The 14,186-nt window shown below is 34.6% G+C and overlaps 1 protein-coding gene across 3 annotated transcripts; it reads right to left on the reverse strand.

The window, feature by feature from the left end:
• Nucleotides 1–925: 925 nt before the first annotated feature.
• LOC131629990 (uncharacterized) lies at nt 926–6,973 on the reverse strand. 3 transcript variants are annotated; one of them, XM_058900788.1, is made up of 11 exons: nt 6,786–6,973; nt 6,620–6,714; nt 6,379–6,484; nt 6,046–6,144; nt 5,876–5,941; nt 5,664–5,780; nt 4,919–4,993; nt 4,464–4,566; nt 3,951–3,998; nt 1,596–1,717; nt 926–1,514 (listed from the first exon to the last, which is right to left on the reverse strand). In XM_058900788.1, exons 1-11 carry the CDS (start codon nt 6,876–6,878, stop codon nt 1,407–1,409), a joined length of 1,032 nt encoding a protein of 343 aa, XP_058756771.1. In that variant the 5' UTR covers nt 6,879–6,973; the 3' UTR covers nt 926–1,406. The 3 variants fall into 3 exon arrangements, with proteins under 3 accessions (XP_058756771.1, XP_058756770.1, XP_058756773.1); XM_058900787.1 differs by having other exon boundaries at nt 6,379–6,487; XM_058900790.1 differs by lacking the exons at nt 6,620–6,714; nt 6,786–6,973 and adding an exon at nt 6,564–6,612 and having other exon boundaries at nt 6,379–6,464.
• Nucleotides 6,974–14,186: the final 7,213 nt, after the last annotated feature.

The raw sequence follows: 14,186 nt of genomic DNA on the forward strand, positions 1-14,186 counted from the left end.
CAACACTAAGATAGACCCTATATAAATCAACAAACTCTAAGGCCCCTTTGTCATCTACCAACAGATTCATCCCAGCAGTTGGATCCTTATAATATATCTTGTCTATGTCTGCATAACCTAGTTCCCTAATACTACCTAACAACTCAAAATAACTCCACTTATTAGCATCTACTCTCAATTTAGCAATCTGACCTCCTTCGTACACACTCAGGTCTTCACTAGCAAATTCACCACTATGGTGGATTGTAATGTTTAGATATTCATCCATTTCAGACAATGCCCTAGATAGACGCGAAGTGCATAGATTTTAGAAAGATGGAATTCAAAACAAAATAGAAGTTTTAGACCTAACTACGTTACTAATACAGATGCAAAAACTTACCTCTGGTGAAGGTCGTATTCGCTTTCACCTTGAATGCCATCTTCGTCTTCGTTCGCAGAAACTTCAACTTGGAGATTCGTCAATGGCAGCTGCGCTAGGGTTTCCTCCAAGAACCAACAATGACAATGACGTTTCTATTTCAATTCTCTTTTTTATTTTATTCCTCAGACAAAATAATCCACATGGCAATTAAAATAACCCACACGACAACTTAAATAAACATGTGTCTGCCACATACGCCATTCCATTGACTTTGACTAATGGGGCTGACAGAAAGGACAAACATGATCCTTTTTGAACAATTAAAGGACTACTTTGACACTTTTTAGAGATAAGAGACCGAAATGGACCTTGGGGTATAGTTAAGGGACCAAAAATGATATTTTGCCTTAATTTTTATATTATGTTCAACGTCATCTCGAAGTTGGAATAAGGAAATACCTATTCCACAACTTAAGGGGTGTGTTGGAGATTAGAGCATATTAATAATCCTCTTTCCAAGTAGCTTGTTCATCTAATAACAAGTAGATTAACACCAATGTATTTCAGGAGATAATGCTAGGTTAATATCTTCCTCGTGAATTGTATAATCATTGTAATTACGATTACAGTGTTTATAAATTAAGAATGCTGCACAGTGCAAAGAACTTAAGCACATCATAAAAAATATGCTCCTATTTTCATAATTCCATATGCTAATAAACAAACGTAAAAGAATAATATATTGCCAGATTCTAGGATGAATCTACTATATTCTGGCCCCAAACTTTGGTGTCAGGACAAATTACTTATAATCTGCAGCGCAAAACTACCTGAAAGTAGCCAGATGCTATTATCAAGGTCAATCCACTGATCCGCATTAGTATTTAGTGCTACTTGCTCGCAGATATGATTATCCAGAATTCTCTAGCTCGGCAATATACGTGTTAGCATGATCTGCTTTGAATATCATAAATCGCTACTAGCATCATGTACCATGGGTTGGGAGATTCCAGCTACCCATCTTCACAGATAAGAAGAAATGCTATTGTGGTTTCCCCTGGCTCTGAAGCACTTGAACAATCTCATGTGCTCTAGTTTCTATGCCTTTCAGGTACTCTGTCAGAATCCGTTGTTGGTAAGAACCTCCCTCCTATCAAATGTACAACATCAGTTAAGCAGAAGACTCGAAAAAAAAGATGAATTAAATGTTGAAATGCGTAGCTTGTCTCACAGTTCTAATTAAAGTGCGCTCCATTCGTTTCTTCAAGACAGCAAAGAGCTCCTCTGGTGAAACATCCCCAGCACCAATTGTTAATCCATTGATCAAAATACCGTTCCATTCGTGTTCAGGAGCTGTGCAAGGGACCAAAAATAATTGATCATGATGCAAAATATGTAACATATGTTGGAGATAAAAAGTGGTATACTACAAATCTAGATCAGACAAACATATAAGAAGATATACCATCCACAACATTGAGACTTCCAGGTATACAGAAGACTAAAACATTTATCCAGAGGACATAAGTTAGCCATAACTTTCTCTCATATAATCTAGTTTTTTATGACTCTTAGTAAGTCCTATTGGTTTGCAGAGAAGGTAAGTCAGAAATCACATGTGCTACTGAAGTAATAGGGTTAGTCTTGACTTATATTTATATCGGTTTGAATGATATGTTCCATGTTATTAAGACAAGAAAACACTAACCTTTATTTACGTTGATACTAGACTCTTAATTAACCAAGGAAATAAATCATGATATACAAGAAAATTTGAAAACCACCAATCCTAAAAGATAATCATAGTTACTCTAAATGTTGCGGTAAAACGTGGTTATAGAGGGAGATCATAAGATGTAAGTTTAACATTTCCTACTATATCCAAAACCAATTACAAAATAACTTCAATATACATCAATATATTATAAGATATTTTTCATATATTTTCACCCCCTCCCCTCTTTAAACTAAAACTTTAGGCTAGTTACAAATGTACTTGTAAAAATGAAAAATAACACCGCCAAAAAGACTTAAGGATGTTGGAGACATTGGAGGTGAGCATTGCTGCAATGACAACTCAGCAGAATGGTTGGAATGATTGTCAACATAAAGAGCTAGTCGGAATGTCGTGTGACTAAGGAAGAGACTTGCTGAAATGATCATTCGCAGAAATTTCCCAACAAGCAAATTATACACAACTAAAATTGCTCCATATTCATGAAGAACAATATGCGGAAGATTTTAATCACTAGAGAACTCACAAGACCCAAAAAATTGAGAATGAAACTAATGCTAATCAGAAACACAGCCATGGAGAATTCATAAAATCATCTGTGGGATAGGAGAAATTAGCAATGTATGATTCACAATGACAGGCTGGAACGAATCACAATCACAGCTAATACATTATTGTATGACTCATTGGTGATTAAAAAGACACTAAAGATTGTCGATGAAAAGAGAAATAGTTGAGAACATAAAAGATGGGGCAATACAAGACAAATGGGGCCATATTTCATATGGGATAGCTGGGACCAAACTACATGTACAAGTCCAAGGTCCAAACAACATCTGGTACAGCCAGAAGCCCAGAACCAAACTTCATGTCGGATAGTTGGAGGTTGTTAGAAGGAGGACATGAAAATATGACAGATGATGCAAGATTTATGGGACAGCTTGAAAAAGTGACGTGCAAAAAGAGAATCTAAAAGAGAAAGCATGGTCACTTGGACTATAAGCAAAAAATCATGGAAATAGATAACGCCATTGTCAAAATAAAGCTTCAGATTTTAAGATTTCTATGGCAAAATAATGACACGACAGGTCATGGAGGACAGAACTGCTGTGAAATCATGCTGAAGTTATTGGGTTAGTTTTAGTTCTAGTTAAATAAGGAAATAAACTATGATATATTAGGAAATCTGGAAATAATCCTAAGGCATAATATAAGTTACTTTAAATTACTCTCTAGATATAATCAAGATATTATAATATGCTTTTCATATTTTCAAATACGAACAGGAACAACTATGACACTTTTACACTGTTTCATACAAATTCAACTTGAGGTACCTTTTAAACTTATCAACCCAAATAGAATGAGGAATGTATAAAGAGAAATTTTCACACAATATTCTTGTCCTGGTACCCTCAACTAAAGAGCACCAGCATACATCATTAAGGAGGACAGAAATCAAACAAGCGAAGTTAATCCCCAATTGAAAATTATGAAGCAATTGGTTGCAGATGATTTAGAAAATATGGATGGAAGAGCACAACAAAAACAAAACCGAAAGAACAAAAGAAATGCAGAAACTAACGAAATAGAAAAATCTAAAAAGATTAGGATTTCTTGGCCTCCTCAGGACCATAAAACTATACAAACAAGGCGATTGTTAGAACCAGCCTAATTGGAGCTGACAGAGAGATAAAATGACAGACATACAGATAAAATGGAGACACATGAAACGAAAAGATTTCAACATAATTGTTTTAAGAGAACTGGGAATTATTATATAATTCTTATATTAAATTTACAAAATTATATTTTTTACTACAACGTAAAAGATTAGGATGATAAAGACACCTTGGATTATGGTTTCAAGGAATTGCTCATCCTTCAAAACTTCCTTCCCTGCAAGATGAATACAACAATCTACCAAATTAAATATAAAATTTAATAATTCTTCCAACAACGAAGATATGTTGACTGGCAAGAAGACAATGTTATGATGGAAATGTTCATGTCTAGAACTTTTGTTCTCTATACACCAGCAGTGAAAATTGATATTTTACATATGCAACCTTGTTCCATATATTTTATTGATAAGTATGTCTTTGCAAATAATGTTAAAAAGTGAGATGAAAAACAGCTAAGTTAGATTTGTTATTTGTAATCATCTTAATTTGGTCAAGTTTATTTTCCCACATGTGTTATTTCCCAAAAAAATTTCTGTTCAATGAAGTTCTTGAAAGAAGCAAAAAAAAAAGAAAAAGACAACATAACCCTGTACCTCAATTAGTGTCATGCTTCAACTAGAAAATACTCATCTATTCCGACATAAATTTTCTGTATAAGATACCCCGACTATAAACAAACCTTTCATGGCATAACTACGTTTTGAGAGAGAGTTGGAAGCGTACAGCTGCAAAACCTTTTGCAACATAGCCTCGAGCCCAGGCTTATCACCATCTTTCTTTGCCTGCTCATTATAGTCAATATACTGTTGAGTCTTAACTCTTACTATGTAAAAGTAATTACAGCCAACAGAGTGAAATGTAAAAGTATTTATCATAAAGAAAATACACCCTAAACCAAGCATAGCAGTGTTTATACAAATACCCCAAAAGTACCACCAAGTATTTAGGAATGAAAAATAGTAACTAACACACTTTGTACCTCTTTGACTAACAAGAATTAGAAAACTAAGACAAGTTTTAAGGATAGTATAGATAGAAGGCAATGTTGGCTATTATTAGAGAAAAGAATACCTACTGACAAAATAAATTATTACAGGTTAAATAAAAATCAGTGGAAGTGAAAAACAGTCTCACTTGTCTTAGTTGAGCACTAACTTCAGCAAGGAACCCTTCATCCAGCTGTCCTACTTGGCCCCTTTGATTTATTTCCTAATGATAAGTATTACAATTTTAAACAATTAGACAAGATTTGCTGAAAACATACATTTAAGATCAAAACAACCCACTAGCAGTAATAAAATATCAAAATCAAAGCTAGCCATTTAGAAGAGAAAAAATACTACATATAAAAATTTGTAGTTCTGCAGAGTTATTCACCATTTCCATCTCAAGTTACAACATGGTGCTCTTTTCAATTAAGCTTCCATTACAAAAATTAAAAGAATACACGGGCATATTATATTATTCTTTTTCCTTTAGTTCCCATGACATTATTGATTGTGGTAAGACATGTGGTTGGACCTAACTCAACCCTACAAAACCGGCTTGTAGGGTGAGGATTGCCCCCACTTATAAGCACATGTTCAGATCATATATTGTCCAATGTGGGAGTCTTAACAAATTGTTTAATATTCTCAATGACATTAGTCATTTGGCCTCATAACTCATAAGTCTTGTCTAATTGATATCCTAAAAAAAGGTTTCGCCTAATTGATTTTTCACGAAAACATGAAGGTAAATTAAGCTTAACTTTAATAGAGTAACATAACTAATGTATGATTACCCTAGTCGTGGTATATGGAAGGGCAGAAATACAGCATAGTTTACCTTCCAGTGAAACACGCCACTCTAGCTAAAATCAGTGAGAAACAGAACTCACCGTTTCCATCAATTTGAGTGCTTGAGGATCTCGGGGAGGCCAAGAAATCTCTCCTTCGTCATTAACAACAGATTTTAGAACTCCCTTCAAGACATCTGTTGCAGACTCTATCTTTTCCTGCAAAGCAAGTAGTAACAAGATTATGGTCCAAAGAAGCACTAAAGAAAACAAACATTTAACAATAATCAGGTAAGTGAAGAGCTGAGATATACCTTAGTCTTATTAACCACAAGATCCACCACACTCATAACCGTTGTAGCCAATTCTTCATAATCTTTCTGCAAACCAACAATAAACAGAAGAAAAAAAACAGCGGGAAAATTAACAAAAGACCTATACAGAAACCGTCCATAGAAACACTGTCAGAAATTCAAAAGTGTACTTTATCATCCTCAGATTTACAAGTATCCGATCTTGCAGCTAGTCGTATCCAGAACTCTGGATTAAAAGCGAGAATGTTTTCAACAACGAGTTTCTGAAGCTGTTTTCAAACAAAGCCAATATCAACAATCATCATCCAAAATCGATCAATTAATAGCAATACGTATCTCACATTCTGAAGTATCATTTCATAGCATATAACTATACAACAATAAAAAATCGATTACCACAATTATTATAGTATATCAAACTCGAACAAAGTTCCTCGAATACATATTTTTCGAATGCAAATTACTAAGCACGATTTTCTAAAAAAGGAGTTAGAACTTCATACTTCGCGAGGATTAGCTTCTCTAAGCATGTCAATGAGTTTATCAAGCTCAACAGTTTTCTTAAAAGTGCCTTCCGCTTCTCGATTGGCTGCACACATGAAAGTTGTCCTGCTTTTAGATCCAAAGACGCGATTTCAAATTTTCGATTTCGAATAGCTTAATCAAATATTAGAAAGTGAATGTAAACCTCTCGGATTACAAAATGCAGTAACATCGAGCATGAATGGTGGTATAGTAAACTACCTCCTTCTGGAATTCAAATTAAACAGTGTAAGGTTCTTCAAGCTAGGTCCGTGGTTGTAGAGATTCTGGATTTTCCGATTTTGAAGCGGTGCATGCTAAATTAAGCGCAGAGATTAATTGGAGAGCGTTAAATGAAAGGCATAAGGTAAAAATGGAGATAACGTACTTGTTGTTGTGGAAATGATGATGATGAATGTGAATTGGGAAAATAGGAGTGAGTATAAGCGGAAGCGGAGATAGAGAAGGCGTTCATTCTCATTGTAGGGATCAGGATTGGGGGATAGTTAGTTCGGTGGCGGGAGAAAGCTCTCAAGTGACCCTTTGCGTATCCAAATCCTAACCATACAACTCTATCACTTCTCTCCATTTTTTTTTAATTCTATTATTATTTTATTGTTATTCAAAAAATACTATTTTCTAATTTTATTCTATTATTTTTTTTGACAAGATTTTATTCTATGGGATTAATGGTTATGCACTCTCAGTTTAAAAAGTTTTACACTGTCAGTCCACCACAACATTTATAATTATTATTTTATATATAATTAAAATAAAAGTCAAACATGACTTAAAATCTGATAGTTATAATTTATTGACAGATGTATTTTCATTAAATTCTTATTCTATTACTTAATGAAACCAAAACAAAATATTTTATTTATGTCAATTTTTTTTTTTTTTATGAAAAATGCATCGTATTTATATACATACAAGGTATGGATTTTATTATTTTAATAATTTATCTTGTCTTGATGTTTATGTAAGAAATATTTTTTTGGGTTAAATTTTACAGTGTAGAAAAAATTGTCAAAATAACATTTTTTGGCTTAATTGCAACTTTAGTTCCTCTATTTTATTTATTTTTTATTTTGGTCCCTACATTTTAAATTCTCCGATTTTGGTCTATTTTTTAAACTTTGGTCCACATCTTAACCATTATTGAGAGCAAAATTTTAGGTTTTTGCATTTTAACATTATACCCAAACAAAAAGAAACCAAAAAACCGCTTACGTGGAATTTCTGTAAATAAAAAATGAAAAAAGAAAAAAACTAGCTCCCACATCATCGTCGTTAGCTACATAGGCGTTTTTGTACATAATTTTGACGTCAGGGACCAACGCCAACAAAAAGTGAATATATAGGGACTTGTAGCACAAAAAAATACAGGAACCAAAATTAAAAACTCGCTAACTCATAGTTATCAAAAGACTATTTAAGCCTTTATTTTATTTGTCAATTTTAATTTTAATTTTATTTCTCTTGAAACTACTTAGGGTATCTGATTGTGTAATCTATACGTAGTGTAGGATTGAAAAATTTGCAATTTGTTCTGAAAAAATTGCAAAAGAAATCCGACAAGTTACTCGAGTAGCTAAGCAACGAGAGGAGAAGATGATTGAACCATACCCTCATATTACGGGCGACTTTGGACACCACACATGTGACAAAGAATCCAACCGATGAACCCATACTTTTCCAAAATTATTCTTAAGGTTTGCAAGACATTTCATTCGATAGAAGTGCTCTAATGAACCCATAAGAGCATTTGGAAAAAATTCAAGTATATATGTTCGTTCTACAATCCATGTGGAATATTTTAAAGCAACGAGAGACTTCTATTGTTTGCGATAACATTAACAAGACTAGTAATTATCTTCGGAATACTTGGTTAATTTTGATTTAATTTGCACAAACACACTAAATGTATCGCTCATAGTTTACAAGGTTATGTTTCCTATGTTCCACTTACTTCACTCGAGCATTTGAGTTAGAGAATAAAATGATAGACTGGAGAATGGAAATGGTAGAAAGTTAGCCGACAACAAAGATTAAATTCTGTTAGAACTTAGAATCACTTGGTTGGTGAAAATGGAAGGTTTAAATGAGAATGAGAGAGAGAGAGAGAGAGAGAGAGAGAGAGAGAGAGAGAGAGAGAGAGAGAGAGAGAGAGAGAGAGAGAGAGAGAGAGAGAGAGAGAGAGAGAGAGAGAGAGAATTATAAAAGAGATAATTGAGGGTGAGAATATTTTCATCAACATTAATTAATGAAGATGTCTCCAAGGAATTTATACAAACAATACAAGTTGATTGAGACACAAGCAACATCATCCAAATAACATAAAAACTAAATTCTCAGACCTGTAACTGGTTATACTAAACCTGTAATCGATTACGGCTGTTTTAAAAATAAATCTATTAAGTGGTAACCAGTTACGTTAACCGCTTATGCCCATGATGCATTTTTGATTTTGCAGCCCAGAAGTGAATTCCACTCAGTTGTAATTGGTTACATCACTTGAATTATCAATTTTCACTTAACACACCACCTTAATTAAAGTGCTCCCTTGGTAAACAAATCATCCATTTGATCTTCATTTCCACAATATCTCAATCTCAACTTTTCTTCACTAACAAGCTCTCTCAAGTAGTGAAACCTCATCTCAATGTGTTTGCTCCTCCCATGTGTAATTGGTTCTTAACAAGGTTTATAGCAAAAACGTTATCAATCAAGAGCATTACAACATCACTCTCATTGTTGCCCAACTCCTTCAATAGATTCATTAGCCACATGGCTTGGCACACACACGACGAAGCATCAATATACTCGACCTCACAAGATGAGAGTGATACTTCCGGTTCCTTCTTCTAACACCATGAGATTGGTGTTCCACCGAACATAAAGATGTACCCAGTTGTATACTTTCAATCATCTTCATCTCTCCACCAATAGAAATCTATAAAACCGAGTAAATTGCATTTTTTTTCCCATGTCCGCTGTGGGAAAGACAATTCCACAGCCAATAGAACCTTTGACATATCTTAGAATACTCTTCACTTCTGCCAAGTGAGACACCTACCTCTCGATGAATCGACTCACAATACCGACACTAAATGCCAAATTCGGTTGGGTATTGGACAAGTAATGTAAAGATCCAACCAACCTCCTATACTGAGTTGGGTTAACATCTTGCCCATCCTCATTCTTCGACAACTGTAGCCTTGGTTCAACCGGATTAATGGAAACATTATAATGCTCCATTTCAAACTTTTTCAAAATTTAAAGTGCACACCTTTTTTAGTGCATGAGCAGTCCCTTCTTGGATGTGTGAAACTAAATACCATGGAAGTGTGTCATGAGGCCAAGGTCGGTCATCTTAAACTTTTTTCATAAGTTCACTCTTGAACTTGAAACGCTCTTTTTATCGTTGCCTGTAATCAACAAATTGTTTACGTATATATAAAGGATTATCACCCCTTCATTTGTATCTCTCTTCATACACACACCATGTTTTGATACACACTTCTTGAAGTCAGTCTCCTTAAAGAAACCATTTATCCTCTTGTTCTAAGATCTTGGAGCTTATTTCAAACCTCATAATGCTTTCTTCAACTTGTAAAAATTTGAGTCTTAGTTTTTCACAACAAAACCAAGGGAATGTTCTACATATACCTCTTCTTCAAGCGGTCCGTTCAAAACACAAATTTGACATTCATTTGATAGATGGACCAATTGTTGTTATTCGTAATACCAACACTTTGTCTAATGATTTCAGTTCTAGCAATCAGTGCAAATACCTCTTCAAATTCTATGCATTCTCTTTACAAAAATCCATTTACAACTAATCGAGCCTTATGCTTGATTATTTCACCCTTGAGATTTGCCTTCACCTTATATACCCATCTTACACCAATCGACTTCTTTCCTCCTAGTAGATCAACTAACTCCCAAGTATTATTTTTCTTAATCAATTCCACCTCATCCTTCATAGCACAAATCCATTTTATTTCATTCAATATCTCTTTCTTCTTAACGAGGTTGGATTCGGCCATAAGTGCAAAATGGACGAAATCACCATCATCATTGATTTCGTTGTCTCAGGACATCTCAAAATCTTGGAGTCTTGGAGGCAAACCTCTTTTCCTTGCTGATCTTCTCACATTTTCTTCAATTCGGGCTTCGACGGGGGCTGGTTTTGTGCTCTCAAACATTACAGAATCTGAATTTTCAATGTTGTAATCGGTTACAGCTTTTATGTAACCGGTTATAGGTTGCTACAGCTCCTTTATTTTGTCGAAAATGACATCTCGGCTTATCATAGCCCTTATATTGCTACAGCATACAACTTGTAACCTCTGGTGAAGTAATACCCAACATGTATCATTTATTATCACTTACCGTTCATCTTCTTTCTAAGCTACCCAAAACATGTCAATACGCTATGGAACCGAAAACTCTCAAATGGTTCAGATTCGATTTGAATCTGAACCATGCCTCTTTCGATGTTATCTTCTCAAGCTTCTTTATCGGACACCTATTCAAAAAATAGGCAGTTGTGGAAACCACTTCTCCGCATAACTCTTTCGGCAAGTTCTTCCCTTTGAACACGCTTCTCACTATGTTCATAATCGATCAATTCTTCCTTTTTTACAACACCGTTTGCGGTGTATAGGTGATATTACCTCACGTACTATCCCCTCTTGATCACAAAACTTCCCAAAGTCATTTTAGACGTATTCACCTCCACCATTCATTTTGAGAACTTTGAGCTTGTGACCGCTTTTCCACTCAACCATGTACTTGAACTTCTTAAACACTTTGAATACCTCATATTTCCTTTTGATTAGGTATATCAATAGCTTTCAACTATGATCATCCATGAATATGACAAAATATTTATTGCCACCAATTGAGTCAACTTGCATCGAACCACACAAATTGGAATATACACCACCTCAAGGTGATGCTTGGTTCTACGACCTGCATCCTTGCTAAATTTACCCTTGTGTTGCTATGCTAGCATACACTCTTCATAAATTTCAGCTGGAATATTATTGAACAGCAACCCTACTACCCTTCTGTTCTTTTGTAATGCATTGTGATCTCTAAAATTGAGATGCCCAAGACAATATTTTCATATTCACTATTCTCGACTAGTTGTTGTAGCGAGACACTATGCTCCATAACCTTTAACTCAATCTTAAAAGTTCTATTGATAGCCATAAGAGCTTTTAATACCAAAATCATGTTTGCAGCCATAACGCTTAGCGCCTTGTTCTCCATGTGAATCTTGTAAACCTTCTCAAGCAATTGGCCAACACTTAGAATGCTACAGTTGATTCCTGGAATATACAATACATCTTGGATCAAGGAATATCCACCATCCCTTCTGATGAACAGAACATCACCGATCCCATCGGTTACTAGAGTGGTGTCATCCGCAAACTCACTTTGTTTTTTTTGGAATGATTAATTTTGACAAATCAATCTTTCCTCCCCGTCATATGCGTAAAACAACCAGAATCCAAATATCATTCCTCATTGCACTAGACTCCTTCTCTCATAGTCACTATAAATTTTTCTTCTGTCTGTAATAGATTGCAGCTTTTACGCAACTGGGTACAACATGTTTCTGCAGCGTTCCCAATACTACCTGTTGATATTGCATTCCCCTTATGTGATCATTACCAATAGTGTGTTATCATCATCAAAATCTTGTTTTGCAACCTTGACTTCATCTACTTGAGGTTCTTTATTGTTCGTGTTGCAATCTCTTGCATAATGACCAAATTTTTGACAATTAAAGCATTGCATCTTGCTATTGTCAAACTTTCTATTTTCACCTCTAAAGTTGTTTTGACCACCATTTTGTTGCAACTGCTCCACCCTTTTAAAACGTCGAATTCTTCAAATTTTGAGACTCTCTTCCACTAAAATTCTGAAAATTCTCTTTACTCTTCATGGGTCATTTTCCTTTCGATTTCTTGTTCTCCTTATTGAACCAAGCTAGCAAAGAGATATTGCCTCTGCCTTGTCGATATTTCTCTCTTCCATCCTTTGCTGATGAGCCTCAAGAGAGCTTTAAAGCTCCTCTTTACTCATCGTCGTAAGATCCTTCGATTACTCAATCTCCACCACAATGTTATCAAATTTTGCCGTCAAAGAACGCAAGATTTTCGATACAACATTCTGCTTCGTAACTGTTTCTCCACATGCTTTTATTTGATTCATCAATCGAATAATTCTCGTTACATAATTGCTTATTGTCTTCTTTTCCTCCATTTGAATTAATTCGAGTTGATGTTTGTGAGTTTGTAACCTCACCATCTTTGCCTTGTCAATCCTTGCATATGCCTTTTCCAAAATTCCTCACACTTGCTTTGACGATTCACAATCACCAATTTTCTCAAAGTTGTCACCATCCACGCATTGATGGATAAAAAACAGGGCCTTGAAATTTTTCTTCTTCTCTTCCTTAAGTGTTACTCGCTCTGCATCCATTGCACCTTCGACAAGAGGATTCACCCCGTTCTTGATCACTTCAAGAACATCTTGATAGCCAAACAACATTTTCATTTACTTGCACCATTAGTCGTAATTCTTCGCATCAAGGACGAGTAAGTTTGTAAGAATTCTGGAGACAGAATTCATGTTGGACACTAGGTGTTTGATGGATCGAAGTAGAATCTTAATGCAAAATGTTAGAACTTGGAATCATTTGGTTGGTGAAAATTGAGGATTTGAATGTGGAGATTGAGAGAGAAAGATATAGGAGAATGAGAGAGAGAGAGAGAGAGAGAGAGAGAGAGAGAGAGAGAGAGAGAGAATTGAAGGTGAGAATATTTTCATTAACATTGATGAGGATGCCTCTAAAACGTTTATTCAAACAATACAAGTTGATTGGGACGCAAGCAACATCATCCAAATAACAAAAAAACTAAATTCTTGGACCTATAACTGATTACACTAAACCTGTAACCAATCACAACTGTTACAAAAATAAATCCATTTAGATTTTTGAATCCTTTAATAATTGGTATATACATATTTTAGATACGCCAATTATTCATTTTAATGAATCTAAAAAATCAATTTTTACTTATAATAAAGAATGGTGGGAGTAAGCATTAACGTATTTAAGCTATATTTTTACCACTGAACATCAAATCTTCTATTCGGGAAGGCAAGAGTTTTTCTGAGATTCAATTTAAAGTTCTCTTATCTTTTGCCTTTATGCTATACTTTGAATCTAATGTGATTTTTAAGCCTCTAGTTTGATGTGATCTCTAGTTCGATTGTGTTTCCTGTGTGACCTGTAGTTGGATGTGATCTCTAGTTAGATTGTGTTTCATCTGTGACCTGTAGTTGGATGTGATCTCTAGTCTGACTTAGGTAGGGTTGGACAATCGGGCGGATAAAGTTAGATACGGGTTCAAAATCCAAATCCGATCAAACCGACGGTTAGAGTAAAACAATCCAATTTCGTCCGTCTGAGATTTCAATTCTGGCGGTTTTACGATTTTTGTGTGTGGTCGGATCATTTTTATCGGTTTTAAAGTTAAAAATATTGATAAACAAAATTTCATTAAATCCATGATTTTTTTACATATAAAAACTACAAAGTCATTGAAATAAAAATAGTTTCAGAATGTCAGATTAACACCAAAATAAGAACAAAAACAAATTCAGAATAAATACAAAATAATATATACTCCCTCCGACCATTATTATAAGCAAAGTTTTTTTTAGGTTTATTGAGTAATAAATATATCTGGTCTACATAAAAAAC

This window comes from Vicia villosa, unplaced genomic scaffold, assembly GCF_029867415.1.
Source record: "Vicia villosa cultivar HV-30 ecotype Madison, WI unplaced genomic scaffold, Vvil1.0 ctg.000628F_1_1_3, whole genome shotgun sequence".
In the NCBI taxonomy this organism is placed as follows: Eukaryota; Viridiplantae; Streptophyta; class Magnoliopsida; order Fabales; family Fabaceae; genus Vicia; species Vicia villosa.